This window comes from Bos grunniens, chromosome 28 (genome assembly GCF_055505025.1).
Source record: "Bos grunniens cultivar Pamir isolate PY7600 chromosome 28, Bosgru_T2T1.0, whole genome shotgun sequence".
NCBI classification, from domain to species: Eukaryota; Metazoa; Chordata; class Mammalia; order Artiodactyla; family Bovidae; genus Bos; species Bos grunniens.
Window position 1 is genome coordinate 40,367,500 of NC_141192.1, and position 17,504 is coordinate 40,385,003.

The 17,504-nt window shown below is 44.5% G+C and overlaps 1 protein-coding gene and 1 long non-coding RNA gene across 4 annotated transcripts in view; one reads left to right on the forward strand and one right to left on the reverse strand.

The window, feature by feature from the left end:
* The window catches only part of NTPCR (nucleoside-triphosphatase, cancer-related), a 38,650-nt gene extending 34,580 nt beyond the window's left edge, over positions 1 to 4,070 (reverse strand). For 2 of the 3 annotated variants that reach the window (XM_086381082.1, XM_086381080.1), the window contains exon 1: positions 3,904 to 4,070. In XM_086381082.1, coding sequence (XP_086237208.1) covers positions 3,904 to 3,937 — 34 coding nt within the window. In that variant the 5' untranslated portion in view covers positions 3,938 to 4,070. Of the gene's footprint in view, positions 1 to 3,732; positions 3,790 to 3,903 lie in introns of all 3 variants that reach the window. The other variant, XM_086381081.1, reaches the window with a different exon arrangement.
* A 54-nt stretch (positions 4,071 to 4,124) lies between these two features.
* Positions 4,125 to 6,639, forward strand: LOC147343186 (uncharacterized). Its single transcript, XR_015156553.1, has 2 exons — positions 4,125 to 4,208; positions 5,006 to 6,639. It is a non-coding gene; the product is annotated as an uncharacterized LOC147343186 (long non-coding RNA).
* The last annotated feature ends 10,865 nt before the right edge of the window (positions 6,640 to 17,504 follow it).

Genomic DNA, 17,504 nt, shown 5'->3' on the forward strand with positions numbered 1-17,504 from the left:
TGTTGATTCATAACGGATTGTTAAATTATGGTATCGCGTGTATAATGACATAAACCCACAGGAATCTCATGCAACCATTAGAGAACACTGTTTACATATGGAAAGAGCTTACTGCTTAGCATGGAAAACAGACCGCAACATATGAAAATAATATATGGAGAAAAAGCACGTTAAGAAACAGCAGGAATACACAGTAGTATTCCATTACTTTTTTTTTTTGGAAAGACCACAAATAACAAACGCGGGCAAAGATGTGGAGAAGAGGGAACCTCGTATGCTGTTATATGTAAACCGGTGCAGCCACTATGGAAAACAGTATAGAGGCTCCTCAAAAAACGAAAAACAGAACTATCATATGATCCAGAAATTCCACTCCTGGGTATATATCCAAAGAAAATAAAAACACTATTTTGAAAAGATAAATGTACCCCCAAATGTTCATAACAGAATTATTTACAAGATATGGGAGCAACCTAAGTTTCCAACAGATGAATGGACAAAGATATGGTATACAATACAATGAAATACTTTTCAATTGTAAAAAAAAGAATGAAATTTTGCCATTTGCAACATCATGGATGGGCCTGGAGGGTATTATGATTAGTGAAATAATTCAGGCAGAGAAAGACAAATACTGTGTGGTATCACTTACATATGGAATCTAAAAAATAGAACAAACTAGTTTTATATAATTAAAAAAAACAGACTCACAGACAGAGAGAACAAACTAGTGGTTACCAGTGGGGAGAGGGAAGGGGTAGGACGGGGAGATTAAGAGGCACAAACTACTACATATAAAACAAATGAGCTACAAGGATATATTGTACAGCACAGGGAAACACAGCCAACATTTTACAGTACCTATAAATGGAATCTTGAAAAACTGTGAATCACTGTTATACACATGAAACTTACAGAATACTGTAAATCAACTATATCTCAATAAAAAAAAAAAGTGAAGTATGTAGGTGTCTCCAGAAGAAAATGTCGAGAAGAACAGAAAGATTTATAGTATTTGTTTCTGTATTGTAAATCCAAGGGACTTTCAATTTCTTCTTTATAACTTTCTAGATTTTTTTCTTTTTTTGGTCTTACAGTAAATATTACTCTTAATTTAAGAAAAAAGCAAAGCTATTTACATTATGCAAAGGACAAAATGGAACAGCTGTAATAAAAGGGAATATCGTGGGTCTGATCTGTTAGGGAGAAGATTTAAACCAAGAGGAGGCATTTAGCTCTAGTCTCTTTTTTCTTCTTCAGCTCTAGACATTTTTCAGCTAATTTTTCATCTCTGTTAATTTAACTACCCTAGTGCTAGCTACACTGGCTAAGAAGTGACCTGTAGGAAGGAAACCCCAAAATCAAAGGCCCACACCACATTCACAAAGAACAGGTTGGAAAGCCCCAGAATTATTTTGGTTCTGGTTCTCCTATAAAGTGGACCGTGAAATAAAGACTCACGTGCAGGCTGTTTAATTTGGGAAGCAACCCCTGAAGACAACACACTGGTGGGGAGGTGACTGCATTATCAAACAAATTATCAGTGGGTAGTCTAATCCCACTGAGAAACCCTAGGAGACAGCTTTAGATTCAGAGTTCTCTTGTGTGATGAGTGAGGAAGGAGTTTACCCACCAACTTCCAACTGTCAAGAGTCAAGGCTGCTTCAGGGGGCAGGAACTCCCTGGCCCTTCAAGCCTGCCCCATGTGCAGGCAGAGGTGCAGGCAGGGGTCAGAGAAAGCCCTCGAGGATAGGTCACAGGCTGTACAGCTGGAAGTTGGGGAAAAATTGCTAAGTGTGAAGGACACATGAGTGGGGCCCTGAGAGTGTATATGAGTATCTTTGAGAAGATACTTGATGTCTGAACGTGTAGAGATTCAGACAGCAGGCAGAGTTTGGGATTGGGTTAGTGATAGAAAGATACTAAGTCAATGAAAAAACATTAGAAAACTCCGAAGAGTTGCCGGGGGGGGGGGGGGGGGGGGGGGGGGGGGGAAGGGGGGGGTGGGGCGGGGAATGTTGTGCATAAAGGGAAAATACATTATACTCTTGGCTCCATGGCTCTTCTGTGGTTTACTTTTATAGTCAAAATACCATCAACACTGACCAATGAGCTAATTAAAATTATAGTATAACTGCTTTGGGAAAACTGGGAGGAAGAGAAAGTTAGTGGGTTTAAGGCCAGGCTTAAGAAAGCTACACTGTAGCACTGAGTCTTTCAATCATGTGTATACATATAAAGCTTTTATAAAGAAGGAAATAGAAAGAAGAATCAGTATTGGCCTGGCTGGCCTCTGTCCTTACCCACCTCCAGGACTCAGGCAAGTACAATCATAAAAATAAGCCACCTCTGTTATGAAACACATAGATGTCTTGGGGCCAGGCTGCTGAGAAAACCTTCAAATAAAGTTTCAAATAAAGGATGACAAATCAACTTTTAGAAGACATTCTTTTACAATATTAAGGAGTACCTCTGGATATTAGAAATTTCTCAAAACACCTTCCTCCTCATCACTCCCCCATTGCCCTATAAATATAAAACTCCAGAATCTGCAACATTAAGTTAGCCTTTGGTCCTAAAAGCTAAAGATGCTTATTAAAAAAAAGTGAAAGAGAATTTCAGGGCTGGGGTTACAATGGTTGATTATCTGAATGCACAGCTAATCTGAAACTGCAAAGAAGCTAAAGAATCACTTTCTGTACTCAAAACCCATCTTTTTTTGTTGCTGTTCTCCATTAATCTATATAATGCTGTCTTAATCTGATGCTGCCACAACCTTCCTGTCTCTTCTTTTAGTAATGCCTTATCTATGTGCAGCATCTTGGCTTAAGAGGCATCTATCTGTTCCACCAGTCTCATTTAAACGCACACTTAAGTGAAGTGAAGTCGCTCAGTCGTGTCCAACTCTTTACGACCCCATGGACAGTAGCCTAACAGGCTCCGCCGTCCATATAATTTTCCAGGCAAGAATACTGCTTGGAATGGGCTGCCATTTCCTTCTCCAGGGGATCTTCCCAACCCAGGGATCGAACCCGGGTCTCCAGCATTGCAGATAGACGCTTTTACCGTCTGAGCCACCAGGGAAGCTACTTCCTTTCCAAGATGAGACCTTCACAGCCTAAGGTTGGAGGGATTTGCATTAGAAGGGACAGGCACCAAGGTAGGGTCTGGGTGGGGGTGCCCAGTACCCAGCCCCCCTGTGTTGGGGTACCAAGGCTCTCAACCTGCGACCTCACTCATGCAGGAAATTGGGGTGGGGGGCGCTGTCAGTGAAGGTGGATAGGGAACACGGTTGCACTATCCTGCAACTGGAATTCCGCTCTTTCATGATAAATGCAGGCGCGTGTGGCTATCGACAGAAATCAGACACCTTCGGTGGTGGCAGAGATCCTGAAATATGGCCTGTGCACATCACAACTTCAAAATGTTAGTCGCTCAGACCTGTCCAACTCTTTGCGACCCCACAGACTGTAGCCCACCAGGCTCCTCCGTCCATGGGATTCTCCCGGCAAAAATACTGGAATGGGTTGCCCCGCCTTCCTCCAGGGATCTTCCCCACCCAGGGATCGAACCCGGGTCTCCCGCATGGCAGGGGAATTCTTTACCGTCTGAGCTACCAGGAGTAGTAGTACTACTGCCTTTGATCCTACTTAACACCTTAATACGAAAGCCCAGGTGCCACCCCATCACAAGCTGGTCTCGCCCTCCTGAAGTTCGCTTCACTTCATTTACCTTATGGACTCAATCACATTTTCCGGGAAAGGAAACGCAGGCTTCTGACCACCAAGCCTGTAATTTAACACCCGGAATTTCAGAGGCGGAGAGCACCGGCTGCCGCAACCCCACGCGCCCCCCACGCCCACCCCTCGGCCTCGTGGAGGGTGCGGACACGGGCAAGAATACCTGGGGGCCCAGTCAGGAACACGTGCCGGGCCATACGGGTAGGCTCGGGTGGGGGTCACGGCCCGGGTAGGGGTGGGGTCGAAGTCGCCGAGCCGGGTACCGGGGAGAGGTCGCGACCCAGGGTCCGTCCCCCAGGGCCGAAGTCCCCTCCTCCGCCGGCCGGAAGCAACGAGCCGTAAGGCCGCGCATGCGCCCTCTGCGCTCAGCGTCGGTGTGCGCTTCCGCCCTCCGCGCCGGTCTGCGCTTGCGCCCTCCGCTCTCAGTCCTGTTCCTCGCCGAGACCACCGTTCAGAGACGCAAGGGTGGTTAGTATGGTCTTCCCTGGGTTTGTGTGCTGCAGCCTCCGTATTGGTCTTAGGTAGGGTGTTTGTGAGGAGGTGTGCTTAAAAGCCTTTTACTAAGCCAGTGCTGCTCAGGTGAGCGCCGTTTACGAAGCTCTGGGACCGAACCTGGGAGCTGAAATTTCCCCAGGCTGCGGGGAGAGGCCTCCTGAAGGAAGTTTGGGTCCTAGAAGCCCTCCCAAAAGAAGGAGGATTTGCTTCCAATTGGAACGACTTACCCAGTGTTGTCAGCCACCGCTGCAGTGTGGTATTACTTGGTTAAAAAGTGCTTCATGCGTGGGCTCCAACTCCCAAGATTCGGAGTGATTGATCTTGGGCGAGCCCTGAGCATCTGGATCTTTTTGATATTGTTGAAACTCCCCGGCAGTTTCTATAGTCCCGTCTTCAACCGTGCACAAAAAGACCAATTTCCCCCTCTTGTCACCGTCTCATAAATGTAAACCAACGCGAGACCCAGCTGGAGGGTCTTCCTGTGCAAAGCATTAAGTGGTTTTTTTCCCATCTGTTAACCCCTTGAGGTGTTTGATCCTGAGAAACGAAATGGCGGTGGCCTTGAGCCAGAGTTACCTGTAAGCCCTTTCAGTGCAATATATGTACAGTTTGTCTCGTGATCGATCATCCTCCATCCTGTCTGGGAAAGCAGTTTCACTGAGTGCTCATTTTAATTGTGTGGGCACACACAGGACTTCCCAGAGCTCCCCTTAGCCTGGTTATTCATCAGTCAGATGACCTCCATTTCTTACTGTTTTTCTTGCCTGGAGAATCCCAGGGACGGAGGAGCCTGGTGGACTGCCATCTATGGGGTTGCACAGAGTCAGACTTGACTGAAGCGACTTAGCAGCAGCAGCAAAAGTCAGATTTGTTCAGTTATCTATCACCATTACTTCTGCGACATTTATAACGCTGCATCACTGGTAAGGTAGAGCCTTCCACCCAGATTTCTTTCACCTCCATTGCAAACTGGAGTCAAGAACAGCTAATATAATCAAGTAAGCCCACAGAGTAGTTTCCAAAAGAAAGAAATATGTACACTGTCGTATGTATGATCTTCTTTTTATAAAAACAATTATTTTAAAGTGCTAATTATGTAGGATTTCCATCACTGAAGCAGTTTGTGTTTGAAAGGCTCACCAGGAGATGGATTATTGTATTTTGAAGTTATGCCTGTAATTCTGGTAGCCACCAGCAGACCTCAGTTTAGGCAGACTCTAGATGTAGAGGACTGATATTTCAGAACAAAAGAAAATTCTTCCGAAGTTGGATGTTCTTTTTCCATCAAATCTATTTGTTTGGGCAGTTCACATGGATATCTTCACTTTATAATAATTAATTGATCTGAGTCTTTGATTTGTACAGTTTCCTTTGTGGATTACACATCAATCACAACCAATGAAATACCTTATCTCAGAGATTAAGAACAAAAAGGCAAACATGATTAGTCACCCATTTTTAAATAAATAGATTATTAAACTACCGTGCTGAATCTAACTTTTGCTGACTATCCAACCAGGGTATAATTACCTAAGGAACAGGTGATTCCAGTTCTTTCTTCCTGCAGGACCTGGGTGCAGGCTCGCTTTTGATAGAACGCAGTACAGCTGTTTATTAAAGCAGTTCGTAAGCATACATCTGAACTCTCTACAGTTCCAGAGATTGTTTTCTCTACTGCTGCATCCAAGCACCTAAAACAGTTCCTGGCACACAGTAAGGGATGTACATGCTATGTGCTCTGTGCTATCTGCGGTGTATAAAGACATGATTAAGAAGAGCTCCTTTAGATTCTTGCCTTTTGAGGAATTTTTAATTGGTAGGCTAGAGAAGACCCTCCAGAGAAGGCAATGGGAACCCCCTCCAGTACTCTGCCTGGCAAATCCCATGGGCGGAGGAGCCTGGTAGGCTGCAGTCCATGGGGTCACTAGGAGTCGGACACGACTGAGCGACTTCACTTTCACTTTTCACTCTCATGCATTGGAGAAGGAAATGGCAACCCACTGCAGTGTTCTTGCCTGGAGAATCCCAGGGACGGGAGAGCCTGGTGGGCTGCCGTCTCTGGGGTCGCACAGAGTTGGGCACGACTAAAGTGACTTAGCAGCAGCGGAGACCTCGGGCTGTCACAATCATGAGGGTGCTGTAACGGAGGCTGAGTGAGCACTGATGAGGGTCCAGGACGATGAGAAAAGCCTTCCCAGTCCAGTGACTGTGAGCCTACTTGGAGGATGAGTGAGAGGCAACTGCAGAGAGCAAAAGGGGACACCTCTTAGGTCCCCTATCCCTTTGTGCCTCTGCTCCAGTCACCACTATAGTGGGTGGCTGTCCTCAATCTGGAGTGGCAGGGAGTGAGGTGGTTAGAAGGAGATAAAGGTCAAATAAAAGCCATGTGTTTCTGTGTGACCAACCCAGCTTGAGTCATGTGATTTTTGGAGCCAGTCACTGAGCCAGGGAGATGGAGTGATCTCACTGGTCAGGCTTGGTTCAAGTTCTCCCCTTGAGAAAGTGGTGATTTTCCCCTTTCAATGCCAGAGACCAGGTCTGAGGGAGGGACTCTCCCCAAAGGAGAACTTAGGCACTGTTTCCACAGGGGCAGATGAATGCCAGGCTGGCAAAACAGATTCACGTGTCCTTTTCCCCACTTTCATATTTTTACATCTGCAGTAGCCATAGTCTTGGTTCTGTGTTCTTGTACTTAGGACGTAATCCAAGTTTAAATTGTGTGTATGTTAAGTCGCTTCAGTTGTGTCCGACCCTTTGTGACCCTATGGACTGTAGACCTCAAGGCAAGAATACTGGAGTGAGTTGCCATGGGAATCTTCCCAACTCAGGGATCAAACCCACGTCTCTTATGTCTCCTGCCTTGGCAGGCGAGTTCTTTACCACTAGCACCACCTGGGAAGCCCAGTTTAAATTATGTTAGTACACACTTGTTAGGGGAACCACTGACTGAAACCACTCACCTTGGCCAGGCACCACAGTAACCACTTGCATGGGTTATTTTACAAAAGGAGGTCCTGGTAAAAAAACATAGAACTAACAAGCCACCACCAACCAGAATAATTCAGGAAAGGTCAAAAGGAAACAGGCGATGCCAGTCCATATGTCCTCCCAGAATCCTGGCTGGAATGCATCTTGAGCGAGTGATGCTCACGCCACCAGGAGGGACCTTGAGTCAGAATGATTGGCCAGAGACAACCTGGAAACTAATCCTATCACCATAAAACCTGACATGTTAGCCACTTGGCAGAGCGGTTCTCCTGGGTTCCCTTACTCTCCTGCTCTTAACCTTAGTGCCCCCTTCCCAATAAGATTTCTTGCTTTGTTAGCACAAGTGTCTCCTTAGACAATTCATTTCTGAGTGTTTGACAAGAGTGTACTCTTGGGCCCTGGAAGGGATCTCTCTTCCTGCAAAAAATATACTCAGGAGTAACTGTTGTATATGTTTGTGTGCACACTTGCACATGCATAGGTTTATAGGTTTGGGGAAAATTTGTATACTGAAGTGACTCAGCAGCAGCAGCAGCATCTCGTTTGACCAGTTGCTGTACATTTGTGGACACCATATCCTTGTATAGGGTTAGGGAAAGTGGAGCTTTGCAGAAGCCCTGGCTCACAGTAGGGGCAATGGGAAAGCTGTGTATATGGCCCAGTTTTCTAACTCTCTGACTATGGTTGGTGTCCCTGGCCCTGGGCTATACTCTTGGCACACTGCTTGGCTGTGCTATGTGCTCTTAAAAAGTGTAGCTATTATGACCCAGCAATCCCACTGCTGGATTACACACCGAGGAAACCAGAATTGAAAGAGACACATGTACCCCAATGTTCACCGCAGCACTGTTTACAATAGCCAGGACATGGAAGCAACCTAGATGCCCATTGGCAGACAAATGGATAAGAAAGCTGTGGTACATATACACAATGGAATAGTACTCAGCCATTAAGAAGAATGCATTTGAGTCAGTTCTAATGAGGTGGATGAAACTGGAGCCTATTATACAGAGTGAAGTAAGTCAGAAAGAAAAAGACCAATATAGTATACTAACGCATATATATGGAACTTAGAAAGATGGTAATGATGACCCTATATGTGAGACAGCAGAAGAGACACAGATGTGAAGAACAGTCTTTTGGACTCTGGAAGAAGGCAAGGGTGGATGATTTGAGAGGGTAGCATTGAAATATGTATATTATCATATGTGAAGCGGATCACTGTTCCAGGTTTGATGCATGGGACAGGGTGCTCAGGGCTGGTGCACTGGGATGACCCTGGGGGATGGGATGGGGAGGGATGTGGGAGGTGGGGTTCAGGATGGGGACACGTGTGCTCGTGGCTGATTCATGTCGATGAATGGCAAAAACCACTACAATATTGTAATTAGCCTCCAATTAAAATAAATAATTTTTTTTTGAAGTGTGGCTATGATCAGACTGGGCTTCCCTGGTGGCTCAGACAGTAAAGAATCTACCTGCAATGCAGGAGACTTGGGTTTGATCCCTGGGTTGGGAAGATCCCCTGAAGGAGAGCATGGCAACCCATTCCAGTATTCTTGCCTGGAGAATCCCATGGACAGAGGAGCCTGGGGGGCCGCAGTCCGTGGGGTCGCACAGAGTTGGACGTGACTGAGCACCTGAACACCGCACAGCGTGATGAGAGTGAATGCCGAAAACCAAGCAGAGGACAGTCACGTCAGGGAGGATGGCAAGCCAGCAGAAACGAAGCACTTAGCACCTTCACGGATACTGGGAGTAAACAAGGAAAATCGTGAAGAGTGAACCACCAAGGACAAGCTGAGAGGTCCAGCGAGAAGGAGCAGAGCTTCTGTTTGGCTGTCTCACTCCTCAGGAACGCTAACACTATGTTTTGTTCAGGTTCATTTTCTTTCTTTTCACTGGGATCCCATCAGTGGAGTAGCTGTTGTTTGCAGAATAATATGGCAATTGTTCTGGTTTGAATCAGCCTCTGATGTGTAGGAACCAAAAAAATAAAAAAAAAAATAAATTGCTGTCTCTAATGAATATTCAACACCTGATATAAATAGAGCTGGTTATTTAATATATTCTCCTCCCCTCTCTCTTCCTTCCTTTCTTTTCTTTCATTCCTTTCTTCCCCACTGTATTGCAGACACTGCACTGTGGTACACAGTAGGGATCAAAGATACATTTGAAATAGCTTAAATATCATATACTAATGCATATATATGGAATCTGTAAAGATGATACTGATTAATTTATTTGCAGGGCAGCAATGGAGAAACAGACATAGAGAACAGATTTAGGACATGGGGGGAGGGGAGGAAACAGAGGGTGAGATGTATGGAGAGAGTAACATAGAAACTTACAATACCATATGTAAAATAGATAGCCAATGGGGACTTGCTGTATGACTCAGGGAACTCAAACAGGGGCTCTGTGACAATCTAGAAGGGTGGGATGGGGAGAGAGATGGGAGAGAGGTTTGGGAGGAAGGGACATGGGTGTACCTATGGCCGATTCTTGTCGATGTTTGACAGAAAACAACAAAATTCTGTAAAGCAATTATCCTTCAATTAAAAAATGAATAAATTTTAAAAAACACTGGTGAGCAGACTTATATACCTAGGTTTAAATTTTTTAAAACATTAAATATCCATGAGCTCTTATTTTTCATTCAACATGAAAATACCATTATCTGAGCTCCTGGAGGAAGAATTCCTTTCTCACCCCTTTAGATTACCTACCTTTTTGAATAGCTGTTGACATTGGGAAAGCTGGCATTGCATTCTGGCCTCCAACCTTGTAATATTTAGACATATTTAACAAAAGGTAATAGCTAACATTTACCTATTGTTTACCATGTGCCAAGTTCTCTTCTCAGAGCACTTAAAATTATAGTAACTTCTTTAATCCTCACCAAAACTTCATTTTATCTATGGACAAACCAAAATAGAGAGGGACAAAGGAACTGACCCAAGACCACCGTGCATGTACACGCACATGCGTATTCAGGTGTGACTGTGTGCATGTCTGTGTATATATGTATATCTGTGCATGTGTATATATGATTCAAACTCAGGTATTTGGGTGCCAGAGTCTGTCTGATACAGATTTTTAACTTTTGTCCTGAAAATAGCTCATGGGCAACATCTTAAAGTGAAAAGTTCACATGAGGACTACAAACCTGCTCCGTTGGTTACTCTTCCTTCTTCTAGGAAAACAAGCATCATGTTACAGCAAGTCCCCTACATACGAAGGAGTTCTGTTCCAAGAGCACGTTCATAGGTCCAGTTTATTCCTAAGTCCAGCAAAGTTAGCCTAGGTACCCAACTAACACAATCTGCTATATAGCAATGTAGTGTAATAGGTTTATAATACTTTTCACACAAATAATACACAAAGAATAGAGAAAACATTTTAATCTGACAGTACAGTACCTTGAAAAGTACAGCAGAACAGCTGGGCATATTCCTATCTTTGAAAGTTCCCATCTTGAAGTTTGTATGTAGGGGACTTGGGGCTTCCCCTGGGGCTCAGTGGTAAAGAATCCGCCTGCCAGTGCAAGAGATATGGACTCAATCCCTGGATTGGGAAAATCCCCTGCACCTGGAGAAGGAAATGGTAGCTCACTCCAGTATTCTTGCCTGGGAAAGCCCATGGACAGAAGAGCCTGGCGGGCTACAGTCCATAGGGTCAAGAAAGAGTCGAACGTGACTTAGTGACTGAACTGCAACATTTATAACATGTAGGGGACTTACTGTACCTAAGAGATCTAAGGTAGTTCTTGAAGGACAGAGAGAATGGACAGCTCTTTCTGATTCTAATTCTCCTCCAGGGCTGTCTAGGATAATAACTCCTATCACATCTGTGTGCGTGGACCAGCTAACTCTGAGATCCCTGGGTCTGTAAATAATGGACTGAGCCAAGCAGGCCCCCATCTCACCCCCAAATCTCACTGGGTGTGAGACTGCAGGTCCTCAGAGAGACACAGCCACTGTCCTCCTGCTGGGGTCAGTCAGACATCCTCTCCTCCCGCCTCAGCCTCTCTCAGCACAGCTACATCAGGTAGTGCCTTTCTTCTGATTAGGTACAAGCTTAACAACATTTATTCAAGTTTCATTGTCTTTCCCTGTAAATAATCTGCAGGGGAAACTAATTGCTTTTTAATTTGGTCGAAATACATCATCCCCAGAATTGTTTGCACCATTATCCCAGGCAAAAGAGGCCGTGGGTGTTAATTAGCCACCTTCATCCTTATGGGAGCCTGGGTTCTCCTCCCCGTCTCCCACGCCCTCTGGTCCATTCCTAGTTAAGGGCATGGTTTCAGCTCCATTTGCCAACAAGTTGATAAAAGGTTTTGCTGGCTGAAAGAGAAAACTTAAGGAATAATTCATTTTCCTCTCTATTGTGTATTTTCAGTCTTCCTGAGGAAGAACATCATTGATTCCTTTCCTGGACCAAAGTTCATCATTCTCTCCTAATGCCAATGAGGTCTGAAATCTGGTGGGTTGGATAGGTAAAGCATTAGTCTGTGGCCGGCCAAAAAGTAACTAGGGGCCTTTTTAAGGCAGGTTCTGCTCTCTCCTGTCTCCCTGATCAGAGATCCTGGGTGCTGCATTTCAGTCACCCCAGTGTGAGCACAGATTTTCACAAGGATATGGACACTCAGGGGCTGCCCAGATAGTGCTAGTGGTAAAGAACCTGCCTGCCAATGCAGGAGATATGAGACACGGGTTTGATCACTGCATCAGAAAGATCCACTAGAGGAGGGCATGGCAACCCACTCCAGTATTCTTGCCTGGAGAATCCCATGGACAGAGGAGTCTTGCAGACTACCGTCCATGGGGTCACAAAGAGTTGGACACGACTGAAGCCACTTAGCACATGCTCATGCATAGACATTCAGAACATAATCTACCTGAGGACTTTGCCTCCAACCCTTATTTCAGAACAGTGCTCCCAGTTGAGTCACAGAGAGTTGAGAAAAGTGACTCAATGCCTGGTCCTGTTCCATGCTCCACAGACTCTTATGTTTGAAGAGCTGAGGGTAGTTGACTCCTGGGAGCCCCTGCCTGGATGTAGAAATGATGACGTTGGATAGGAGGACCAGGCCAATCTTGAGTTGTTTAGGGCTCTTGCCTGGTGTGGAGGAGATATTAAATGTTCTCATGTGCCCCAAAGTCTCATATTGTCTCTTCCCCAGGGCCTTTGCACATGCTATTTCTTCTGCTTCAAAGGCTCTCTGTGCTCCCATCTTCCCCTCATTGTGCATCGTGTATGCATGCTCATGCTCAGTCATGTCCAACTCTTTGCAACACTATGGACTGTAGCCCACTGGGCTCTTCTGTCCATGGGATTTTCCAGGCAAGAATACTGGAGTGGGTTGCTATTTTCGCCTATCTTCCTCTAACTCAGCATTCTTGGCTCCCTAGTACATACCAGGTGTCCCTGATAAATGTTCCTTCAGGTTTCTGAACTTGTAGTTTTTTTCAATTCCCATAGTTGTAATTGAATAATGTAGATATTTAAATTTATAAAATTACTTTCTCCTCTGCTAAAATAAAAGCTTTATGAGTGAGGGAACTGGTTCCAGCTTTTTCCACCACTATAACCACAGCATTTAGGTGTTCAGTTATGCTTGCTAAATAAATGAATTTCCAACTCAGTATTTTAAATGGAACACTTTTGAAAGATCTTTCTTTTGTTAATAGTTTTATTGCTGTTGTTGTTCAGTCGCTCAGTCATGTGTGACTCTTTTCGACCCCATGGAGTGCAGCACTCCGGCTTCCCAGTCCTTCAGTATTTCCCAGAGTTTGCTCAAACTCAAGTTCATTGAATCAGTCATGCCATCCAACCATCTTATCCTCTGTCATCCCTGTCTCCTCCTTCCTTCGATCTTTCCCAGCATGAGAGTCTTTTCCAATGCATCAGCTCCTTGCATCAGATGGCCAAAGTATTTGAGCTTCAGCTTCAGCATCAGTCCTTCCAGTGAATACTCAGGGTTGAGTTCCCTTAGGATGGACTGGTTTGATCTCCTTGCTGTCCAAGGGACTCTCAAGGGTTTTCCCCACCACTGTAGGTCAAAGGCACCAATTCTTTGGCGCTCAGCTGAAGTCTACTATGTGAAAAATGGGAAATAACAAGTGTAGATGAGCATATGGAAGAATTAAAATTCTCGTGTACTGTTTATAGAAACGAAAAATGGCCCAGTTTGCTGTAGAAAACGCTATGGCAGTTCCTCCAAAGCTTAGAATCACCATATAAACCAATATAGTAATTCCACTTCTGAGTAATTCCCAAAAGAATTGAAAGCAGAGACACAAAGAGATATTTGTACACCCATGTTATAGCAGTATTATTTTCAAGAGACAAAGGGTAGAAGTAACCCAAGTGCTCATCAGCAGATGAAAGGATAAACAAAATGTGGTATATCCACACAATGGAATATTATCTAGCCTTAAAAACAAGGGAATTCTGATCTATGCTACAATATGGATGGACCTTGAGGACTTTATGCTGTGGGAAGTAAGCCAGACACAAGAAGACAATACTGTATGATTCCATATACATATGTATTTATATCACTCCTGAATATTTATTGGAAGGACTAATGCTGAACCTGAGGCTCCAGTACTTTGGCCACCTGATGTGAAGAGCCAACACATTGGGAAATGCTGGGATAGACTGAGGCAGGAGAAGAAAGGGGAGACGGAGGATGAGATGGTTGGATGGCATCACAGACTCAATGGACATGAGTTTGAGTGAACTCCAGGAGATAGTGAAGAGAGAACACTGGCGTGCTGCAGTCCAGGGGGTTGCAAAACGTTGGACATGACTGAGCAACTGAGCAACAACAACCACTTATATGTGAGACACGTAGAATAGTCAAATTCAGAGATGAAAAGTCGAATGGTGGTTGGCAGGGCCTGGAGAGGGGGAGACGGAAGTTATTATTTAATGGTTAGTTTCAGTTTTGCAAGATGAAAAGAGCTCTGGAGGTAGATGGTGGTGACAGCTGCACGGCATTGTGAATGTACTTAACACCATGAGTCATACTCTTAGGGTTAAGAGGGTACATTTTATGTTATGAGTATTGTACCATATTACAGTTATACAGTGGAAGTGACTAATAGATTCAACGGGTTAGATCTGATAGAGTGTCTGAAGAACTATGAACAGGGGTTCATGACATTGTACAGAAGGCAGTTATGAAGACCATTCCCAAGAAAAAGAAATGCAAAAAGGCAAAATGGTTGTCTGAGAAGGACTTACAAATTATGAAAAGAAGAAAAGCGAACAGCAAAGGAGAAAAGGAAAGATATATCCATTTGAATGCAGAGTTCCAAAGAAGAGCAAGGAGAGATAAGAAACCTTTCCTCAGTGATCAATGCAAAGAAACAGAAGAAAACAATAGAATGGGAAAGACTAGAGATCTCCTCAAGAAAATTAGAGATACCAAGGGAAATTTTCATGCAAAGATGGGCACAATAAAGGACAGAAATGGTATGTACCTAACAGAAGCAGAAGATATTAAGAAGAGGTGGTAAGAATACACAGAAGAACTGTACAAAAAAGATCTTTATGACCCAGATAATCACCATGGTGACATCCTGGAATGTGAAGTCAAGTGGGCCTTAGGAAGCATCACTACGAACAAAGCTAGTGGAGGTGACAGAATTCCAGTTGAGCTATTTCAAATCCTAAAAGATGATGCTGTGAAAGTGCTGCACTCAATATGCCAGCAAATTTGGAAAACGCAGCAGTGGCCACAGGACTGGAAAAGGTCAGTTTTCATTCCAATCCCAAAGAAAAGCAATGCCAAAGAATGCTTAAACTACCACACAATTGCACTCATCTCACACTCTAGCAAAGTAATGCTCAAAATTCTCCAAGCCAGGCTTCAACAGTACGTGAACTGTGAACTTCCAGATGTTCAAGCTGGATTTAGAAAAGGCAGAGGAACCACAGATCAAATCGCCAACATCCGTTGGATCATTGGAAAAGCAAGAGAGTTCCAGAAAAACATCTACTTCTGCTTTATTGACTATGAGAAAGACTTTGTGTGTATCACAATAAACTGTGGAAAATTCTGAAAGAGATGGGAATATCAGACCACCTGACCTGCCTATTGAGAAATCTGTATGCAGGTCAAGAAGCAATAGTTAGACTGGACATGAAACAACAGACTAGTTCCAAATCGGGAAAGGAGTACATCAAGGCTGTATATTGTCACACTGCTTATCATCATAGGAAATGCTGGACTGGATGAAGCACAAGCTGGAATCAAGATTTCTGGGAGAAATATCAATACCCTCAGATATGCAGATGACACCACCCTTATGGCAGAAAGGGAAGAACTAAAAAGCCTCTTGATGAAAATGAAAGAGGAGAGTGAAAAAGTTGGCTTAAAACTCAACCTTTGGAAAACTAAGATCATGGCATCTGGTCCCATCACTTCATACAAATAGATGGGGAAATAGTGGAAACAGTGACAGACTTTATTTTGGGGGGCTCCAAAATCACTGCAGATGGTGACTGCAGCCATGAAATTAAAAGACGTTGCTCCTTGGAAGAAAAATTATGACCAACCTAGACAGCATATTAAAAAGTAGAGACATTACTTGGCCAACAAAGGTCTGTCAAAGCTATGGTTTTTCCAGTAGTCATGTATGGATGTGAGAGTTGGACTATAAAGAAAGCTGAGTGCCAAAGAATTGATGCTTTTGAACTGTGTTGTTGAAGACTCTTGAGAGTCCCTTGGACTGCAAGGAGATCCAATTAGTCCATCATAAAGGAAATCATTCCTGTATATTCATTGGAAGGACTGATGCTGAAGTTGGAACTCCAATGTTTTGGCCACCTGATGCAAAGAACTGACTCACTGGAAAAGACCCTGATACTGGGAAAGATTGAAGGCGGGAGGAGAAGGGGATGACAGGGGATGACAGAGGATTAGATGGTTGGATGGCACCACCGACTCAACAGACATGAGTTTAAGTAAACTCCGGGAGTTGCTGATGGACAGGGAAGCCTGGCGTGCTGCAGTCCATGGGGTCGCAAAGAGTCAGACACAACTGAGTGACTGAACTGAACTGATTGTACCACAATTAAAAACTTTAAAGAATTCAACATATGGAAAGTCAGGCAGAAGAAAAGAGATTAGTAAAGGCTGCAGTGGTCAGAGAAGCAGTTGTGGAGAAGGTGTGTCTTGAACTGGGCCATAGAAGATGCATGACTTGACTGGGTGAAGATGAGGCACGGGAGGCGATCAGAAGAGAGACCTTCAGTGGTGCAGAGTGACTCCAACATCCCAGGGTGGATCTCATCTAGCAGGTGGTTTCATTAGAGCTGGAAGCTGGTAAACCAGAGTCTGGTAAGGGGCTGGTGAAGGTACTTGGGAGGGGTGCTTCCGGGACTGCTAATTTGGCCCCTCAGGCTGGGTTAGGATAATGAGATACCTGTTCCCTCTCTGTCCCTAGTAAAGAACACCAACTAGATACTTCAGCACTGGTCGCTGGAAGATCCATGATTGTCCCAAGCCCAGACCTGCTCTTTTCTTGCAGCTGCCATAAGTCAGATTCTTTATACATGGCTGACAGATGGTCTTGGAGGACTGCTCTCCCAGGTACGCTGACTGGAGCGGCGAGGACGCAAAGGTGGAAGGGAAAGTGGGAAAGGATAGGGCCAAACGGGGACTTCCCCGGAGATCCAGTGGTTAAGATGTCACCTTCCAATACAGGGGTTGCAGGTTCAATCCCTGGCCAGGGAGCTGAGATCCCACATACCTCATGGCTAAAAAATAAAAACATAAAACAGAAGCAATATTGTAACAATTTAAATAAAGGCTTCTGAAAAAATGACCAACATCATAAAAAAAAAAAAAAAAAAAACTTAAAAAAAGAATAGGACCAAACAGTGTGATGTGCTTGAGCTCAGCGGTGGAAGGAAAATAGGGCTGTGAGAATGTCAAGCCTGCTTCATGTAGTTACATCCAACCCTGGGCACACACAGAGCCCACCATCCCATGCCGGACAAGCCATCCTACAGACCTGAGGCTTAATAGTGGGGACACTGCCCATCTTTACCCAAGAAGACTTGACATTCCACACCTTAATGAGCAAAACCTGGGCCTTTCAGTCTGGCTTCCTGCCACAGGAGCTCGAATAACAGCTGAGCACGGTCACATTGGATAGAAATAAATACGTGGAACTATGGAAGGAGCATTAAAGTGGGAATTCAAGTGGCTGAGCTGAGAACCAACTTGTTATGTTACCCTAGGCAAGTCGTGCAACTTCT